This window comes from Dipodomys ordii, unplaced genomic scaffold (genome assembly GCF_000151885.1).
Source record: "Dipodomys ordii isolate 6190 unplaced genomic scaffold, Dord_2.0 Scaffold182, whole genome shotgun sequence".
Taxonomy (NCBI): Eukaryota; Metazoa; Chordata; class Mammalia; order Rodentia; family Heteromyidae; genus Dipodomys; species Dipodomys ordii.
The window spans coordinates 3051387-3072732 of NW_012267398.1; the positions used below are offsets into that span (position 1 = coordinate 3051387).

At 43.4% G+C, this 21346-nt stretch overlaps 1 protein-coding gene across 1 annotated transcript in view; it reads left to right on the forward strand.

Moving 5' to 3' along the window:
- Positions 1 to 6507: 6507 nt before the first annotated feature.
- Positions 6508 to 21346, forward strand: part of Filip1 (filamin A interacting protein 1) — a 61525-nt gene continuing 46686 nt past the window's right edge. Inside the window, exons 1-3 of the mRNA XM_013034102.1 lie at positions 6508 to 6594; positions 15213 to 15386; positions 20809 to 20987. Of these exons, the coding sequence (XP_012889556.1) occupies positions 6508 to 6594; positions 15213 to 15386; positions 20809 to 20987 (440 nt within the window). The remainder of the gene's footprint in view (positions 6595 to 15212; positions 15387 to 20808; positions 20988 to 21346) is intronic.

Below are 21346 nucleotides of genomic sequence, written 5' to 3' on the forward strand. Positions count from 1 at the left end.
CTCCTTCTTATCTTCCTCTTCCTCATTCTTCTTCTTCTTCTTTGTTCTCCTCCTCCTGGTCTTCCTCTTTCTCCTCCTTTTCTTCTTCCTCTTCCTCCTTTTTTGTGCTGGTACTGGGTGCTTTAAATCAGGGCCTCATTTTTGGCATTTTGTTCACAGCCAGGGATCTTGATTCATGCCTCCAGTCCAGATTTTTTGCAGGTTAATTAAAGATAAAATCTCTTGGACTTTTCTACCTGGAATCACTGCTAATTACTATCCTCCAGCTCTCAGCCTTCTGAGTAATCAGAGTTATAGACTCCCCCAGCACCAGGCTTGATTTCTTTAAAAACTAAAATAAGATAAAGCATTCAGTTTGATATTCCCTATAGATTCAGAATGGCTGAGATTGTCTTGTATGTTTGTTTTTAAAGTGCACTTTTGCTGAGTTGGTCAAATGCATACTGCTTATGTGCAACTCCCTTAGGTCAGAAGCTGTAAAGAATAGATCAGAAAATGTAGGACACCCCAGGAACTCAGTGTTAAGTGATCCAAATAAACCTCAGAGTAAACTCTATCCAGATAGGGTGGTGTTATCTTATTTGGCTGAAATAGTTTCTCTTTTCAAAGAGGACTAGCCACATTCCTTTGCTCTTAGAGCTGGAGGATAAAAATAAGCAGATGGAGGAGCTGTCTCTTCCTTCTTTTGTCTTTGCCCCTCCTGCTCTGTATAAATTCAAGGCTCCTTCAAAGAAGAATGACCTACACTTGTGTCACACCCTTAATCTTCCCGCCTTGCAGCAGCATTTGCTATTTTGTCCGTTTTCCTGCCCTAACCTACAGCAGTCATGCTGACAGTATCCATAATGCCCTTGAGCCTGCTGTGTGCGCCCTGCTTCTTGTTCCCTGACACCCACCCTGATGGCAGGATCCAGGACATGAGGACCGCCTCCTCACCATCCCCTCTTTTTGCTGAGGCTGCAAGGCCTTGAAGTGTAATTGACCAATCCCTCTAGTTGGTAGTTGGAGCTTTGATTGTCATCCTTTGCCCTGGGATTCAGACTTGGGTGAAAGGGGAAGGAGCGGGCGGGAGTCTGAGTGACAGGTTCCAAGTTGCACTCCCTTTCACCCTTCCCCTATGACCCTGCTCTATTGTTCTTCTACCAACACGGCACCCTCTGCCCCCTGGATTAAAGGTTTTCCCCTGGGAAGAGCCTGGGTCCCTCATGCAAATAGCTTTGTGGCAAGTGAGTTGTTCCCACCCCCCTGTCCCCACCCCAGTTCCCCAAATGGACTTACATGGGACCATTTCCCTCAATATGGAATAACACTTCCCAGAGTCTAAAATAGGGGGTGGTCATAGGTAAAGTAAGGAGGGGAATAAAATTTAACTTGAGAAGCAGAAATATATCAAAGATGCTTGATCTGTCCTGGGTCCTGTTTAGTTGGTTATAGAATTAATTTACTGAGCTAAAGCCAGGTACTGGTAGCTCACACCTGCAATCCTACCTACTCAGGAGGCTGACATCGGAGGTTCAAAGCCAGCCAGGAGACTCTTACCTCCAAAAAACTGGAAGAGGAGCTGGGACTCAAATGGTACATTGGTAGCCTTGAGCAAAAAAGCTCAGGGACAGTGCTCAGGCCCTGAGTTCAAGCCCCAGGACTGAAACACACACAAAAAATATTAACTGATCTGGGTAAATAACCACAGAATACTGACCAGTTGTGTCTTAGCAATCAGTTCTCAGTGCTCTGAAGAATCCAAATTCTCACCTAGCTCCCACAGCTGTACCTCATCTGCCCCGCTCTGTCCAAGGTCTTTCTTTGTAGAGTTTCAGAAGTTCTGCACCGTGGACTCCTAGCCCTGCCTCTGGGAACCTGTGACCCTGGCTGATTTCTAATTCAGGACACAGCAGCTGTCTCACTGTTAATACCCCAGGGTATGCACTGAAGAAAACATGAGAAAAATCACAGAGCAAAAATGCGTTGTCATTGGATGACACCAATATTCAGATAGCTAGTCATGAGGAAGATAAGACTACGTAGACTTTAGAAAATTTGTTTCATGGTGTTTTCACTTCTTAAAAAATGGATAATTAGCGATAAAGGATTTTTATTTTCCTCAGAATTGTTGGGGTCGAACAGGGGACTGTTAAATTCTTACAAAGTGTGGTGAAAGGCTGGGTGCCAGCAGCTTACACCTGTAATCCTAGCTGCTCAGGAGGCTGAGATCCAAAGATCATGGTTTAAAGTTAGTTCATACAGACAATTTCCAGAAACCCATGTCCAACTAATCAGGAAAAAGCTAGACATGCAATGTGGCTCAAGTGGTAGAGCATCATTCTTGAAAAAAAAAAAGCTAAGCAAGAAAGGAAGGTCCTGAATGAGTTCAGGCCCCATTACTGGCACACACACACACACACACACACACACACACACACACACACACACACACACACACAGAGTAAAATATATGCCATATAAAAACATCACTTTTACTCTAGTTGTGTATAGTTTAGTGTTATTAAATATATGGCCAGTGAAAATGACTTGTACCAGGTAAAGTTACTCAGGAGGCTGAAATCTGGTCATTCCAAGTTCAAAGTCAACCTCAGAGAATAAAAGTCTTTGAGACTCCATTTCCAGGGGGGAAAAAAAAGCTGTTTTGGATGGTATAATCCCAGATATGAGCAAGAAAGCTGAGTGAACCAGTCACCAGCGGCTCATATCTGTAATTCAGGAGGCTGAGATCCAAATATCAAAGTTCCATGCCAGCCTGGGCATACAAACCCATGAGACTCAGATTTCCAATCAACCACTAAAAATCAGAAAGTAGAGCTGTGTCTCAAGTGTAAAGCTCAACAAAAAAGCTAAAAAATAGCATCTGGGATGTTGGTTTATGTTGAAAGGATTAAATTTACCAAAAGTTCAAGCCCCAAGGTTGCCACAGAGAGAAAGAAAGAGGAAGAAAGAAAGAGAGAGAGAGGAGAGAGAGAGAGAGGAAGGAAGGAAAGAAGGAAGGAAGGAAGGAGGGAGGGAAGGAGGGAGGGAGGGAGGAAAGGAAGGAAGGAAGGAAGGGAAGAAAGAAAAAGAGAAAGAGGGGAGAGAGGGAGAGAGAGAGGAGGTGGGAAGAAAGGAAGGAACAAAGCAAGGAAGGAAGACAGGCTGAGTGAAAGTGAGAAGTTCTGAGTTCAAGCATAAGTAACTGATAAATAAGCAAAGAAACTGTGTATTGCATCTATTGACACAATCCATCTGCATTTTGTAATCTCCTAAACTAGAGATAAACATATTCAATCCTCCCCCTTCCATGTCCTGTCAACCACCATTCTGTCTGTGAATTTAACTACTCTAATTCATCCAAATGGACTCATACAGTATTTGGCATTTTGTAACTGACTTATTTTACTTGGCACAACAGTCTCAAGGTTTATTGATGCAGTGACATTTATCAGAATTCCCCAGCTTTTAAAGGCTGAATATCATTCCATTATCTGTATACGCTGCATTTAGATTATACATTTATCTACCAGTTGGGTTCCTTATACTTTTAACTGTGGTGAATGCACATTGATGCACAAATACCTATTTGAGTCTCTGCTTTCCATATGTTTGTATTTATACCCAGAAGTAGAATTGCTGAGTCATTTGCTACTCTATTTTTCACTCTTTGAGACATTCCCATAATAGTTTCTATAGTGGTTGCACCATTTTACAAGTCTACTGGTGGCGTATGGCATTACTATACTTTCTCTATATCCTCATGAATACTTGTTATTTTCTGTTTTGTTTTGATAAAGGATATCCCAATATGTGTAAAGTGGTCCCAGTGAATTTCAATTTTGGTTCACAGTTCTCTAATGGTTTATGATACTGAGCCCCCTATTGTGTGCTTTTTGGTCATTTGTGTAATGTCTTTGGAAACATGGCTGTTCAAGAGCTTTGCCCACTAAAAAAAATTAATGGTAGAGATTCTTTAATATTCTTGACATTTATCCGTTAGACAAGTGGCTTGTACACATTTCTCCTAGTCCATGAGATGCTTTTCTCTTGGTTAACTGTACTCTTTGATGCAGGAAAATGTTTAAGTATGACTGAATTTTTTTCTGTGTTTTGGTGTCATGTCCAAGAAATACCTGCCAAATTCAACATCATGAAATATTTTTTCTGAGATTTTCTGAGTAATTTACAGTTTTAGCTCTTACATTTTGCATTTTAATCTGTGTGTGTGTGTGTGTGTGTGTGTGTGTGTGTGTATGTGTGTATGACTGTATTGGGACTTGAGCTCAGGGCCTTGAGCTCAGCTTTCTCGCTTAAGGTTACTACTCTACCACTTGAGCTATATCTCCACTTCTATCTTCTTTCTGGTTAACTAGAGATAAGAGTCTCTAAGATTTGTCTCCCTGACTAGCTTCAAAAGTGATCCTCCAGGTCTCAACCTCCTGAGTATCCAGGATCACAGCTGTGAACTATGGGCGCACAATTCACTTTGTATTCACCTTGATTTAATTTTTGTCTAATAGGGTACAGTAAGGGTTTACTTTTCTTCTTTTCATGTGGATATCCAGTTTTTCCAACACTGTTTGCTGAAAAGGCTCTCCCCCCAAACTCCCCACCCTGGCCTGAATGGTTTTGGTGATTTGACTGTACCAGAGATTTACTTTTGTGTTCTGTGTGCTACAGATGTTCATGCCTGTCATGAGTGTAGGTTTACAATAAGCTTTGAAATTGGGAAGAATGAGACCTCCAACTTTGTTCTTTTGCAAGGCTGCTGTAGATATTCGGGAGCTCTTAAGATTCCATATAAATTTTAGGGTAAAATTTTCTATTTCTGCAAAAATAGATTATTAGGCATATGAATATATTTTTTAAAAATTCAACTGTCAGAGTGATGCTAAAAGCAAGTGTGTGTGTGTGTGTGTGTGTGTGTGTGTGTGTGTGTGTTGTTTTTGTTTTTGGTGCAGGTCCTGGAACTTGAACTCAGAGCCAGTGTGCTGTCCATGAGTTTTTGTGCTCAAGGCTAGTACTCTACCACTCCAGCCACAGCTCCATGTCTTGCTTTTTGGTGGTTAATTGAAGATAAGAACCTCACAGACTTTCCTGCCTGGGCTGGCTTCGAACTGTGATCCTCTGATCTCAGCCTCCTGAGTAGCTAGGACTACAGGTGTGAGCCACTAGCACCTTATGATTAAAACAAGTTTTAACATAATAAAAGACATCCATTTGATATTTCTTTTGGATGACAGCTGGTCTATAGAGTATTTAATGAACATTTTCTATAGAGAACTTAGGCTACTTTTGACCATCTCATTGTAGAGGAAGACTTTTCTTTTCCAGAGATACCAAAAGTCTTTCTAAACTAAACATACCTGAATAGTCTCCTTGTTTGTAGTATTACTAAATGTGCTAGCTTTGCTTTCTAAAATTCAAGTTTAATTTCTATAGTAATAGTTAATAACGTTATAAATCACATAGTGGTTTGTTTTTTTTCATTTTACAATATTAGTATTTACTGACCCAGGCTAAGTAGTTGAATTCCTTTTGTAGGAGATTTGCAGCTACTCCGTTTCCTGTTGCAACATTCCGGTGGAATGTTCAGTTTACATATCTCCTTTTTGGAATAAACTTAGGAAGAACAAAGTTATTCCTAAATGGGAGCCATGGGAGTCAGATGAGAGAGTCAGGGGCTTGAGGAAACATTCGCTGTTTAGATCTTTTGAACAGGATACGTTAGGTTGTCTGAGCTTTTCATGATCCATTCTGAAGCCTTTCTGACTTCACATCACTTAATTATACTTTTCTTCGTTTCAACAAATATTTACTGAATGCCTGTCAGACAGATGCTCTGGGGGCCAGTATGTGTCCCCACAAGGGCTCATTGCCTAAGAAGGAAATAGACAAATAAACTCATCAATTACCTTATGTAAATAGATACAGAACAGCCCAGTTCCCAGAATGAGAAAGCAACCACAGGATGGTCAAACACCACCCCTTCCAGGAGCTCCTGGTCCTATGGCATCTCACTGAAGCAGTTAAGCAAATAATGCAAAAGATAAGAAGCCAGAAGGTATACGTAAAAGCTTTCAACATCACTTGTCATCAGCAAAATACAAATCAAAACCAGGTGAATGATCACCTCATAACTGGCACAATGGGTATTACCCCCAAAGAAATAATTGCATAGAATTGGTGAAAATATGGAGCAACCAAAACCCTCGCACAGCTTATGAGCACACAATCATGTGGCTGCTATGGAAGCCCGTATGGAGATTCCTCTGAAGAAAAAAAAAAATCAACCCCCCCTCACAAAACAGAACTAACACATATAGCCATTCTACTTATGGGTATTTATTTTAAAATAACAACAAAAAACTTTGCTACTCCTGGGCACATATTCAGAACATTAACAAGTAAGGACACTTGCACATTCATGTTTACTGCTGCACTATTCACAATAGCCAACCTATGAAAATAGACCAGATGCCCTACAGTAAATGGTAAACCAAAAAAATATGGTGCCTATACACAATGGAGTTTTACAAAGCCATTAGAACGAATGATACTGTGTCATTTGCTGGGAAATTAATGGACCTAGGACAAATCTTGCTAAGTGAGGTAAGCCAAGCTCAGAGAGACAAACGACGCAGGTTTTCTCTCATATGCAGAAGCTAGATCTGAAATGCACCGGAACATGATAAATTACACAGGACTGTAGGTATTCACACACAGTGAGAACAAAGGAGGATACTCTTAGGAGAAGAACACAGAAGTGCCTCTGTGCCTCTGTTTATCTGTCTGAGGGGAGGTAAGGGAGAGGCATAGGAATGAAGGGAGAAAGGGAGAGCAAAAGCAGCAATGCTACTCACTAGACACTCTGTTAGGGGATGGGAGGGAAAAACTGGAAGAGAGGGAAGGAAGGGATGACATTGTCTTAAAAAATGTATTCACCACCTGACTTATGTAACTATAACCCCTCTGGACAGGACATTTAGAAAACCAAAAATATATTATATATCATATATAATTTATATAATAACGAATGCAAAAGAGTAGTGTTCTGAACTGTGTCATACTGGCTCTTGAAGAAGCAGAAATAGATTTCTTTTCTGTGAATGGATCCTTTAGGGCAGTCTGCATCTCTTTCTGGGATGGCCTCACTCGAGGTACACAGGGTCAGGAGGCGGAGTCTGGCTTCGCGGAGTCCTGGGCCACTGAACCAGGGATCCTTAGAAGTCTCTTGCAAGCTATCTGTTTGGTTTTAAAAGTCTACATTTTGTCCTAAACTCTTAAGTAAATAGAGAATTTGTATCAATCTTCTGGGATTGAAAAAGGTTGATAAACCAATACTAAGTTATAGTTAGACAGAAGAAGATCTGACATTGTGTTACTCGATAAGGTAATGATCATATCCTGTACATTAAAAAAAGAAAAGTGAAAAAGGTGCATCTGGCTGTGTTTGAATATATTCACCACCAAGAAATGATTTTGAAGACACAAGTATGTTTACCCTGATTCGAACATTACAAAACATGTATATAGACTGAGACAGCATATTGTACCTCATCGATGTGGACAAGTTTTATATGTCAATTCAAAAGCGTATAAATGAGCTGGTCACTGGGTTCACACCTGTAATCCTAGCTACTCAGGAGACTGAGATCTGGAAATTGCTATCCAAAGCTATTCCAGACAGAAAAGTCTCTGAGACTCTTATCTCCAATAAACCACCAACAAGTGGAGCTGTAGCTTAAAATGGTAGAGTGCTAGCCTTGAGTGAAAAAGCTCAGGGACAGCACCCAGGCCCTGAATTCAAACACCCAGAACTCGTGTACATGTGTGTACATACGCGCGCGCTCACACACACACACACACACACACACACACACACAATACATATAAATGAAATGTAAATAGTGTTAACATAGTGACCAAGTTTTAAGCCATGTGTCATGCGCCTCTAGCTGTAGAAGAGCACTGTTTCCCTCCAGGGTCTCTGAAGGATCATAGTCCCCTGGGCTCCAGGTTACCTAAAACCCACTTGCAGAAATCCAGAAAGGGCTGAGAATAAAGATTGAAAAGTCCAGCAAGTTTAAAATATCATCAAAATCTTCACCATGCATAATACTCAATAATGACATTTTGCAATTAAAGAAAGCTAAGTTTGGGAATTCAGTAGTATGCCTTTTTTTTTTTTTGTCTGATACAGGGCTTGAACTCAGGGCCTAGGCACTGTCCCTGAGCTCTCTCCCTGAAGGCTAGCCTTCTACCACTTTGAGTCACAGCTCCACTTCTGGTTTTCTGGTGGGGAATTGGAGAGAAGAGTCTCACGGACTTTCCTGCCAGGGCTGGCTTTGGACCTTAATCCTCAGATCTCAGCCTCCTAAATAGCTAGGATTAATGAGCTACCAGTGTGTAATATACATATTTAGCCCACCTTTTATCCTTTGAAATGCAGGCATGGTGTGGAATATCCATTTTCCTTCTCACTGGAGACCTTGCCCAGGGTGGCTGGCTTTTCCCCAGTTTGCTTGCACCTGCCCTGGGCTTGCCCCTGCTCTTAGGCCTCTCTCGGCTTTCCTACAGAAACCACAGAGAAACTGGTGACCCAGTTTCCAGGGACCCTACCTAAAGGAACATGACCTATGGCAGAGAAAGTTCAGAGGAACTGACAACACAGAGTAACATCCAGAGACCTCTGGGCCAGCCAAAGGCCCTGGGAATCACATGACCCTCCTGAGCCACACTGGTTCCAAGTCTTTGGGGTGTTGAATTGCCTGTCAGTTTTAGAGAAGACATGTCCAGTCGCATAGTACATTCAACTCTCCTGCAGAAGAGAGTGTAGAACACAACACCTGCAGTGCCCCCAGCAAACCAGCTGACTCCGAATTTCCCTGGGAAACACAGCAAATGAATGATCTTTCCACCAGCAAATGTGACTGTGCCGCTATCCTGCTAATTAAAATACCCCACATTTCTTGTTGCTCTGTGACAAACATTCAAACTCGTGGTATGTCTTCTCAGGGTTTCCATGACTTCTTTGCTCATGCTGGGCCAAAATCTGCTTGGCCTTCGCTTTCTTCCTTTGGCCTGGGACATTCTTACCTTACGGCCTCCAGTCTTTCTCCGGTTGAAGCACTCATGGTGAGATTTCAGGTCACTTTCTCCAGGAAGTCTTCTCTGCGAGCTCAGATTGAGGCTAGTATTCCTCTAGTGATGAAGTCCACAGCACCTTCTCCTTCCTCCATCCTAATGTAATGCAATGTCATATGCCTTTCAGCTGCCGAACTCCTGCGACACTTGACATCCTGAGGATGCAATTATATCATGTGTGTGTGTGTTGTGTACCAATACTGAGGCTTGAACTCAGGGCCTTGAGCTCCCTCTTGGTTTTCTTTCTTTCTTTCTTTCTTTCTTTCTTTCTTTCTTTCTTTCTTTCTTTCTTTCTTTCTTTCTTTCTTTCTTTCTTTCTTTCTTCTTTTTTAGTCAGTCATGTGGCCTGAACTCTGGGCCTGGGCACTGCCCCTCAGCTCTTTAGCTAAAGGCTAGCACACTACCACTTGAGCCACAGCCCTACTTCTGGCTTTTTCTTGGGTTTCTTTTGCTCAAGGTTGACACTCTACTAGTTGAGCCAGAGCTCTACTTCCAGCTTTTTGGTGGTTCATTGGAGATAAATGTCTCATAGAGTTTCCTGCCTGGACAGGCTTTGAACTTTGATCCCCAGATCTCAGCCTCCTGAGTGGTTAGGATTACAGAGCCAGACTACTTCCTTGCTACAAGAGAAACATTCTGCCTCATGAAAGAGCTGAGCAGATGGTGGTTGTTTGCTTAGTTGGGGGAGACATTAATAGAAGGAATTCATGGGGCACTGGTGTAGAGGGGCCTCCCACTTGCTCTCTTATCCTCTGCCCCCCTCCTGGGAAACACCATATCCAAAGCCTATGTGAAAAACAAACAGACAGACACTAATCTTGGCCCACACTTAATAGCTAAAATAAGTTCCAATTATCAGATGTTACAAATACCTACAATATGCATATATAACATGCATACGTGTGTGTGTGTGTGTGTGTGTGTGTGTGTGTGTATTTGTGCAGGTACTGGAGCTTCAACTTAGGGCCTGGGACTGTCCCTTAGCTTTTTCCCATCAAGGCTGGTGCTCTACCACTTGAGCCACAGCTCCACTTCTGGCTTTTTGGTGGTTAATTAGAGATAAGAGTCTCATGGATTTGTCCTCCTGGACTGGCTTTGAACCTCGATCCTCAGAGGAATGCTTTACACAGAGTTAATATGCAGAGATATTTATAGAATGAGCCACTGCACCCAGCCCCCTTCAGAATCTGTTTTTTTCAATGTCTCCTTCCTCCTCCTGCAAGCCCTGCCCGTCTTCCTGTACTGTCAGAAACAATCTTGTGGCCCTGACACTCTTCGCTGGCTTTCACAGGAGCAACCTGCACAGCCCCTCAGCCAGCTCTGCCCTGCTCCTCGGAGCATGAGTCCTCTGGGGTGGGGAGGTAAAGATGGGGTCCTCTGTGCCTGCTTCTGGGCTCTGATTTCCTGCTGTCATCATCTGTCACCTGGAGGAAATAAGGTGGGCATTTTCTTTGTCACTTTCTCCTCCAATGCTCTTTCTGCTGTCCAACAGAAGGTGGGTCTTTGTGAACATTCTCATCAAAGCCTGCTTCTCTTTGGGTCCTTTTCCAGACTGGTGAGTGGAATGGTCTGTTTAAAGCTCTGCAGGTCCTTGGCACTTTCTCCACTTGCTTCAAGTCACACTTCTGTGGGAAAGTAATGGTCAAGGACAGAAGCGGCTAGCACTGGTGGCACATGTCTGTAACCCTCCTTCCTCAGGAGGCTGAGGTCTGAGGATTGAAGTTTGAAGCCAGCCCAAGGAGACAAATATGAGACTCTTATCTCCAATGACCTAGCAAAACATCAGAACTGGAGCTGTGGCTCAAGTGGTAAAGTGCCAGCCTTGAACAAAAAGCTAAGAGAAAGCAAGAGGCCCTGAGTTTAAGTCCCAGGACCAACACACACACACACACACACACACACACACACACACACACCTGTTAGTACAAAGTAATCAAACTTCACAAAAACATGTAATAGTGGTTTTTTTATCCCCAAATGTAGCATCTTTTTTTTCAGATATAGAGTTGTATATTTGAAGTTGTGAACTAATTTATTGGGATCACACAATCATCCTCATTAAGCCATTGGTTAAAAAGAACAACAATATTATTAACTCCATTAAACTGTTGTAAGGCGCAATAACATAAAGACATCACTACTATTTTCCCCCTGCTTTTTATTACAAGGATTAAGGAGTCTTTAGTAAGTTTATATGAGTAGTGTGGTTCTAATTAAATAAAGAGGATTGCATGATTTCAGCCTCTTTGGTTTAGTAGTTAGTATCTAAGATAGAACATGAATTATGTGTAGCACGATACAGTCAGTATAGTTCAGGTTCCCCAGCCAGGCGGAAGTAGGAGGTTTTTTACTTCAGTTGAGACAAGTGAAGCTATTTCCTAAGAGAAGCGATCTGTCTTTGTTGTTGTTTTCAGACAAGATTTCAATGTCTGGCTCAAACCTTCTGCCTCAGCCTCTCACTGTTGGGCCTATAGGTGTAGAGCATAAGAAGATTGGCCAAGAAGATAAATACCAGTGAAATTAAAGCTGAACAAAGTCCCTTAAAGACAGAGGAACCAGTGTCTCCATTATCCACACCAGGAAACTGAGTCAGGGTAATTACATAATTTCTGAAGCTGCTCTGGTTTTAAAATTCCTTTTTGGAAAGAATATTCTTTTGCTTTTATTATGTTGCCAAGTCTGAGTCTTGAACTCAATTCTGTCTCTGCCTCCCAAGTGCTGAGATTACAGGCATGAATTATTACACTTGGTCCTGGGAAACTATTCTTCTTTAATTTTTTTTATTATTATAAAGGTGATGTACAGAGGGGTTACACTTGTATAAATCAGGTAAAGAGTACCTTTTTGTTGTTTTTTTGGACAATGTCACCTTTCCTTTTCTCTGAAAAGCTATTCTTACAGCCACATGCTGGAGGCGCAGGCCTATAATTCTAGCTACTCAGAAGGTTGAGACATGAAGACTTAAAGTTTGAAGCTAGCTCAAGCAGAAAAGTCCATGACTCTCCATTTTCAATTAACTAGCAAAATACTGGACTGGAGGCTAGACTCAAGTGATTGAGTGCCAGCTGTGAGCAAGCAAGTCAAATGAGCTCAAGGCCCTAAATTCAATCCTGCACTGTCCCCCATAACCCCCTAAAAAGAAGAGAGAAAATTGTGAAATATCAAAACAGTTAAACATTATCAATTGTCCATGCTATATTTGATTAGGGAAAATATATCTTAGAAAATTCCTCTTTTCCTTGTGCAAAACTCATCTAATGATGGCATAATATGCCAAATTCTACATCTTACATGTGTATATGCTTTTTTCACATGTGTATCTGATGGGATGTATCCCACCAATAATTCAGAAATTATTAGGGATTCTACTTCATAGATGATAAAAGCAATCAAAAAGTGCTGTTAGCAACTTGTGCAAATCACACAGTACAACTGGAACCGCATGAAATTGGAATTAATTTGGAATCTCTTAAAAGCCAGGCCTCTCCTAATACACCAGGACACAAATTTTATGTCCATGTTATGTTTGTTTTCTTTGTTTTTGTCAGTACTATGGGTTGAACTCAGGACTTGTACTTGTTCAACTTTCTTGCTCAGAGCTGGTGTTCTACCACTTGAGCCATGCCTCCAGCTCAGCTTTTTGCTGGTTAATTGGCGATAAGAGTCTCACAGACTTTCCTTCCTGGGCTGTCTTTGAACCCCAATCTTCAAATATCAGCCTCTTGTGTAGCTAGGATTATAAGTAAGCAATAGGAGTCTGGATCTTAAGGATCACATTCAAAGCCAGTCTGGGCAGAAAAGTCCACGAGACTCTTATTTCCAATTAATCAGCAAAAACCCAAAAGTAGTACTGTGGCTCAAGTGGGAGGGCACCAAGCCTTGAGTAAAAAAGCTGAGGGAGAGTGTCCATGTCCTGAATTCAAGCCCCAGTACTAGCACAAAGGAAGGGAGGGAAGAAGGAAGGAAGGGAAGGAGGAAGGGAGGGAGAGAAAGAAGAAGGAAAGAAAGAAGGAGAAAAGAGAAAAAAGAAAGGAGAGGAAAGGGAAGAACTCAGCTTCTTCAGAATGGAAACTGGCTGACTAGTAGTTCTGCTGTGAGTCTAACGGAAATGTGATCTTATTATATTTCCTAGTTTGGCCTCAAACTCACAATCCTCCTAACTTAGCCTCCCAAGTAGCTAGAATGACAGTACATGCTGCCACACCCAGCTAAGCTCCATTAGTTCTTTTTCAAAAGACACCACATTCTATGCCTTCCTCATAAATCTTTACACTTCACACATTTAAAATGTAAGCTCCAAAGAGAGCCTTTACTTCTGATTTAGAGATGGAAAGAACAACAACAAAAAGTTTGTTCTGGAGACTTTCATCTTACCAGCTTTCTAGCATCACCATTTTCTCCCTTTCCAAGGTGATTCTAAATTTCACTTCACTCCAGAAGTCACTAAACTGCGTTTCTTTTTTCATGATCCAGTTTTCAGCTTTGACCAAAACAAAAAGTTCACCTCAGGTGTGAGTGTGATTTAAAAAGAAACAATGCTGACATGTTTGTAAGGACTGGGAAAGACGTGCCTGTGCACCAAGGAGGGAAGTTTAGATTGGATCATGTCAAGGGTTCCTGTTTGAGTTTGGTTGCTGCGTCTCTTAACTGACTGTGTCTCTTAACTGTATTTGTCTGTGTTCTGCTGCTGTAACAACATCCTCAAGGCTGGGTCTTTTATAAAGTTGAGAGAGTCCTTCAGTGGACAGATGTGCAGGGAAGCTGCACCAGCTCCATCTCTGTGAGGGCCCCTTGATGACATCACAACGTGGCGCTGGCCATAATGGAGGAAGAGAGTAGGGAGAGACAGTAACTGGCAAGGTAGGAAGCCAGGATGACTCAGGGGCCAGCCTTGCTCTTTTGCACAGCTTACATTCTCAGGGACTAAGGAGGGGTCTGCAAGAATGGCATCAATTCTTTTTTTAGGGGGTGGGGGGTTGGTACTGAGGCTCAAACTAAGGCCCTGGGAGCCTTTTTCACTCGAGGCTGGTGCTCTACCACTTAAGCCACAGTTCTACTTCTGGCTTTTTGTGGTTAATTGGAGAGGAGAGTCTTAAAGACTTTGCTGCCCCAACTGGCTTCAAACCACAATCTGCAGATCTCAGCCTCCTGAGTAGCTAGGATTACAGGCGTGATCCACCAGTACCTGGGCAGCTCGTTGAAATGCAGTCAGAAAAGTTACCCATCATCATAACAAGAAACAGCTCCCAGCATATGTGTGGATGGGGTGCATTCAGTAAATGTCAGCTTTGCCATGACTAAAAATATCATCACAAGGAATCAGTAGAAAGTACATCCAGATGTATGTGTGCTATGTGATAGAAACCAAAGAGATTCTCCCTCATGAAACCTGCTACCATGTGGTTCTCTCGGGAGCTTTAGCAAGATGTTAAAGTTGTACTAAGAAATCAAAAGCTGGGCACTGATGGCTCATGCCTAGAATCCCAGCGTCTCAAGAGGCTGAGATCTGAAGATCATGATTCAAAGCCAGCCTGGGCAGACAAATCTGAGAGACTCTTATCTCCAATTAACTAGCAAAAAGCCAGAAATGGAGCAGTGGCTCAAGTGACAGAGCACCAGCCTGGAGCATAAAAGCTAAGAGACAGAATTCAAGGCTCTAAATTCAAGCCACTGCACCAAAACACGTGCATGCGTGTGTGTGCATGCTTATGCGTGCACACACGCACGCACGCGCACGCACGCACGCACACACTAGAACATTTTGGATTGCATTTGACCTCAAGTACAGGTGAGAGATCCCCAATCCAGCCCTGCCTACCCCCTCGTTCACATCATCGCGACTTGCATCAAGCAACCTTATACAGTTAATATTAGCACAAGTCCCTTTTCTGCTTGCCTGCTTCCTAGCAACCTGAAGCAGAATATCTGCTTGCCAATCTGCTGTGGGTTAGAAAAGAAAAAAAAGAAAGAACAGCATACCCCGTGAGTTTGTCGATGGCTTTAAGAGCTGGGGATGCGTTTGGATCAGCTCAGTGCTGAGTGAGCAAGCCAGCGCCATCTCACCTTTCTCCTTCCCACCGCAGGCCAGGGAAGATGTGATCCATATGTTGAAGACAGAGAAAACCAAGCCCGAGGTTCTGGAGGCTCATTACGGTTCTGCGGAGCCCGAGAAAGTTCTGCGAGTGCTGCATCGCGATGCCCTCCTGGCTCAGGAGAAGTCCATAGGAGAAGATGTCTATGAGAAACCCATCTCAGAGGTAAAATCAGCGCCCCAGCTCGGTCCCCAGAACCCCCACGCCTCCCAGCCCCATGCTTCAGCCCTTGCTTCCCAAGACTCCTTGATACACCAATTAAATAAGCCTGGGGCTTGGAGTGGAGAAGTTTGCGTTGCAAGAATTTCTGGAGCTTTGACTTTACATTTTTAAAGGTTGGCATACATTTTTTTCCCTTTAAAGTACATCATTGTTTTATTTCTCTAGGAAAGAATAATGTCTTTAAAAAAGGGGGGGAGTGTTGGTCAGTTTTAGCCATGATTAGTCACAATTACTATCAAACTGGTAACTTAAATTTTAATTGATGTTATTACTTAGATTTATGATTGTGAAGCCATCTTGGAGACTGTTATAATCAAAGAGTTCTATTGCAAAATACAATGACTGATTCTGGGAGAATCTTACTGCAATACTTAGGGCAATCCTTTGGGATGAAAAGAATTCCAACCAGGATAGATTTTATCATTTTATATGAGATTCTATTAGAAATTAGGGACTGTTATTCTTAACTACTTATGATACCATAGTTTATTTTATCTTCTGAAGTAAAATACACATTTGTATGTGTGTGAGCTGGACGTTGAGCTATTTTGCTCAAGGCAGGTGCTCTGCTACTTGAGCCACAACCCTACTTCTGGCTTAATTGGAGATGAGTATTGTGGACTTCCCTGCCCAGGCTGCCTTCGAACATATGCCCCTAGATCTCAGCCTCCTGGTTAGGTAGGATTACAGACATGAGCCACTGGTGCTTGGCTCTTTGAAGAAAAAAAAAAAAAGAACTAATTACAAAGCAAAGCCCAAGCTAGTGTCAAACTTGTAATCTTCCTGCCTCAGCTTTGTGAATGCAGGGATTATAGGAATGCACACCTCACCCAGCAAGACACCGTACTTTACATTGTCTCTTAGGACTTCAGTGCCTAGTCAGAGTTCTAGTTTACGGATCTAGCCTTTAAAAAAACAAACAAACAAAAAATGCTGTTTCTGAGGTTTGAACTGTGGGCCTGGGCACTGTCCTTGAAGTCCTTTTGCTCAAGACTAGCACTCTGCCACTTGAGCCATAGCTCTATTTCCAGCTTTTTTTTTTCTGTGATTTAATTGGAGATAAGAGTCATACAGACTTTCCTGCCCAGGCTGGCTTCGAACCACGATCTGCTTAGAATACTTCTAAGATGAGAACGGGACAATTAGTAGTTTCAATGTAAAATGTAAGTCAAACAGGTACAGCTTTCAGCCTCCTGAGCAGCTAAGATTACAGGTGAGAGCCACCAGTACCTGGCAAGGATGTAGTCATTTTGACTCCCCAAAATTTATATAAAAAATCCATAGCTATGAAATTAGTATGATGAATGGATAAAACATAGCACAAAAATGAACAAAAGTCTGGAGCAATTGATCCTCTAACTTCTCGCTTGCTTGAAGCCTTTGGAACAGCTCAGTTTAACAGATCTCTGAGACAGGATCTGCTTTAGATGATTTCAGGACAGACAGCAGCTTCCAGAATTCTCTAATTTAGGCGGCAAGTCGCCCATGGTATGCTCTTACCATGAGACAACTCTGGCAAGACGATCTGAGACCCATCTTTTTTTTTTTTTTTTGGCAGTACTGGGGTTAGAACCCAGGACTTCACACTTGCTTGGATGGATGACACTGCTGAACCACATGCCCAGCACTGGCTTTCACTGGTGAACTTTAGGGTAGGGTCTCCCTTTCTCCTGGATTGTGTGTACCTGAGAAGTGATTTGTCTACTTTTGGGCTTCCCCTGGTCTCTGGGGTGGTATAGGCCACTGCATCGAGCTTCCTCTCATGACTGCAGAGTCTCATAGACTTTTCTGCTTGAGCTGGCCTAGAACCATAATCCTCCCAATTTCATGTTCTCAAGCTGCTAGAATTATAGGCCCAGGCCACTTGTGTCCAGGTCCTATAGTCAAATGCTCTCCTGTTAGAAAAGTCTTTCTTTTCTGAGAATGTCTGTCCTCAGGCTTGAACTCGGGGCCTAGGTGCTGTCCTTGAATGTTTTTGTTCAAGGTTAGTGGACTGCCACTTGAGCCATAGCACCATTCCTGACTCTTTTGATGATTAACTGGAGATAGGAGTCTTACTGGACTTTCCTGCCCAGACTGGCTTTGAACTGAGATCCTCAGATCTCAACCTCATGGTTACTAGGATGATCAGACATGAGCCACCAGTGCCTGGCTGAGACGCCATTTTAAAAATCACATTATAATTACAGTTTGAACAACCTAAACACATATCTGTGTGCCTGTCTGAGTTACACTTTACACTGAAACTCCAATTGTCCGCTTCTCAGTTTAGAAGTAATCTAAGCAGAATTGAACATAGGAGCTAGAGTCTCACACTACTGTATCTTAGCAGAACTTACTGTCCCTAGCGCTAAAAGTCTGGGTCTAATATTCTGCCTAAGAAACTCCACATACAAACTAACAACTCCAGAGACCGCAAGGCTGTCTTCCTGATGTGATCACCTGGTATAGGCTAGAGGTGGGTGACGTGAGTAGCATACAAACTACCTCTTCCAGCCCAGACTGCCAAGACTGCAAACACTGAACAACCGAAGGCCCTGACAGGCAGAAAGTGTCAGGCTCAGGCCTGCTCCTGCCAGCCCAGGCCCTGCTGTTGCATCTGCACACATCCAATGCACTATCCACTGTCCAATTCAAAGCACTGGCTTCTTCCCTTGACGATTCCCGAAGTGTTCAAAGGACCCCAGGGAAAGTTTGGGCCTTCAGAGCAATGTATATATCTGGCAAGACTAAAAAAGAAATCCTGGCACCAATGGCTCATACCTTTAATCCTAGCTGTACTCAGGAGGGGCTTTGAATTCAATCCCCAGTACCAGAAAGAAAGAAAGAAAGAAAAAAAGAAAGAAAGAAAGAAAGAAAGAAGGAAGGAGGGAAGGAGAGGAGAGAAAGAGAGAAAGGAAGGAAGGAAGGAAGGAAAAAAAGAAAGCGGCTTTGAAATCAATCCCCAGTACAAGAAAGAAAGAAAAGGAAGGAAGGAAGGAAGGAAAGAAGGGAGGAAGGAAGGGAGGAAGAAGCTGAGCTATATATACCCTGTTTCATTTTCTAAACACAACCTTCAAATAAGTTATTAGGCTATGAAGAAACAAAAGCTGTACTCCAAATATTCCGTCTTTTTTTGTTTTTGTTTTTCTGGCCCTAAGGCTTGAACTCTGGACCTAGACACTGTCCCTGAGCTTTTATACTCAAGGCCAATACTCTACCACTTATGTCACAGCTCCACTTCCAGATTTTGGTGGTTAATTGGAGATAAGAGTCTTGGGGAGGGCTAGGAAGGTGGCTTAGTGGTAGAGTGCTTGCCTTGCATGCATGTGGCCCTGGGTTCGATTCCTGAGTATCACATAAGCAGAAAAGGCTGGAAGTGGCGCTGTGGCTCAAGCAGTAGAGCTGAAGAGCTGAGAGACAGCACCCAGGCCCAGAGTTCAGGCCCCATGACCAACCCAAAAAAAAAAAAAAAGAGTCTCAGGGACCTTCCTGCCTGGGCTGACTTTGAACCATGATCATCAGATCTCAGCGTCCTAAGTAGCAAGGATTATAGGTGTAAGCCACCTGTGCCTAGCTCCAGAATTCAAAATCTTTTTGCAAAAAGTAGAAAGGATCAGAAAGGATAAAAGTTCTGATGATGCTTCTGTAATGCGTGACAAAGTGCATCACGTGTGGTGAAAATCACATCGGTAAAGAGTCTAGAGGCTTCTTAAGGAGTTCTTCCAAAGCAGACAGCTCTTAACTGTTGCTTTAAGACCCTGGGCAGAAATCAGAAGACATCTTAGTTACCATCAGCTGCTAATTAACATGGGCTTCTCCCTGGTCTCCACTGGGATGTAGGCTGCTAAGCAAAGGGATGGGAGGAGGATCCCAGGGATGATAGGAGCAACCCCTCTTTTACTTTGGGCCCCAGAATTCAATCCTTTCACAACTGAGTATACCGTGAAGTTATAGAGCGATCTTCCTTCTCTCCCTCCCTTTCTTTTTTTTGGGGGGGGGGTCCCAGTTGTGGAGCCTGAACTCTGGGCCTGGGCGCTGTCCCTCAGCTCTTCAGCTCAAGGCTAGCGCTTTACCACTTGAGCCACAGCGCCGGCTTTTTTCTTTTTGCTTATGTGGTGCTGAGGAATCGAACCCAGGGCCTCGAGCATGCAAGGCAAGCGCTCTACCACTGAGCCACCTTCCCAGCCCCCTTTCCCTCCCTTTCTCCCTTCCTCCTCCTCCTCCCTCCCTCCCTCCCTCCCTTCCTTCTTTTCTCCCTCTGTCTCTCTCTGTCTCTCTTTCCCTTTCTGTCTCTCACTGTCTCTGTCTCTCTGTCTCTGTCTCTGTCTCTCTCTCTCTCTGTCTCTCTCTCTCCTTCTGTCCTCTCTTTCTCTTCTTTGTGCTTGTCCTGGAGCTTGAACTCATGGTCTGAGCACTGTCCTTTAGCTTTTTCACGCTGCCACTTGAGCTACCTGCAGATAAGAATCTTACTGACTTTCCTGTCCAAGGTGGTTTTGAACCCTTATTCTCCGATGTCAGCTTCTTGAGTAGCTAGGATTACAGATATGAGCTAATCGTGTGGGCCTGATCCTTCATATAACCAAAGGGCAAATGAAAACCCGAGGGGACCAGCTCTGATGGTGGTACCATGGGAGGCGGCCACTGTGGATTTTAGGCATGGGGTGGCAGGATTGAGAATGGATTATAAATGAATCTGTTTTTCACCAGGAGCAGTGGTTTCACCCAGGGAGGGGACAGTGAACTGTCACCACTAGACCAGTTGCTACTAGCATGGGGGCAGAGGTGGGGGGAGGGGGGAGGATAAAAATCCTCTGATGCTCAGCCCTACAACAATGATCTCACCTCTCTAGTGTGGTCACCAGGAACCCAGTGAGAGAGAGAGAGAGAGAAACTTTGGATCCTTCAGATGCCCTTCCTAGAAATGCATATGGCTAAAAGCTTTAAAATAAGAGGATGGTGGTGGTGTTTATGGGAGGTGTATGTAACTGCCTCATGTTTCTGAGATCAGGAGGAACATAATGCGCTATCTTTGTGAGTACACGGGCTTTGCGCTATCTCATTAAAACAATGAAAGAGCCTGTCCTGAAAATCGAATGGCCCTACCTGTACATATAGAAAAGAGATCAGAAGGCCAGAAGATACAAAACTGGAGCACTATGAACTGGGCATTGTAGTGCATGCCTGTAATCCCAGCACTCAGGTAAGGAGGAGTAAAGGTTGGAGGCCAGCCAGAGAAAATGACCCCAGAAAGGGCAGAGATATCCCATTCAGTGTTCTCCCTTTTCCATCCATACATCACTGGGTGAATGAAAATGGACTCCTTAGAAAGTCGTCTGCAAATGAGAGCAAATACTCAGCTTTGGTGCTGCTTTTGTTGGTGCAGCTGGACAGGCTGGAGGAGAAGCAGAGGGAGACGTATCGGCGCATGCTCGAGCAGCTGCTGCTGGCCGAGAAGTGTCACCGGCGCACGGTGGACGAGCTGGAGACGGAGAAGCACAAGCACACGGACTACATGAACAAGAGCGACGACTTCACCAACCTGCTGGAGCAGGAGCGGGAGAGGTAGCCTGGGGGGGGCATGGGGGTCAGGCTCCTGTCCCTGGGGCTGTGGACAGGTGCCCAAGGGTGAATTCCAGCTTTTGAATAGCTTGTGACCAGAGAGAGACAGAGACAGAGGCAGGCTTTTCCTGGGATGATTACAAGAATAGAGGGCCATGTTCCCACTCCTGGGGCTTGAACTCAGGGCCTTGGGCACTGTCCCTGAGCTTTTTTTTTTTTGCTCAAGATTGGTGCTCTACCACTCAAACTACAGCTCTATTTCTGACTTTATTTTTCCTGGATAATCAGAGATGAGAGTCTCATGGACTTTCCTGCCTGGGCTGGCTTTGAACAGTGATCCTCATATCTAAGTCTCCTGAGCA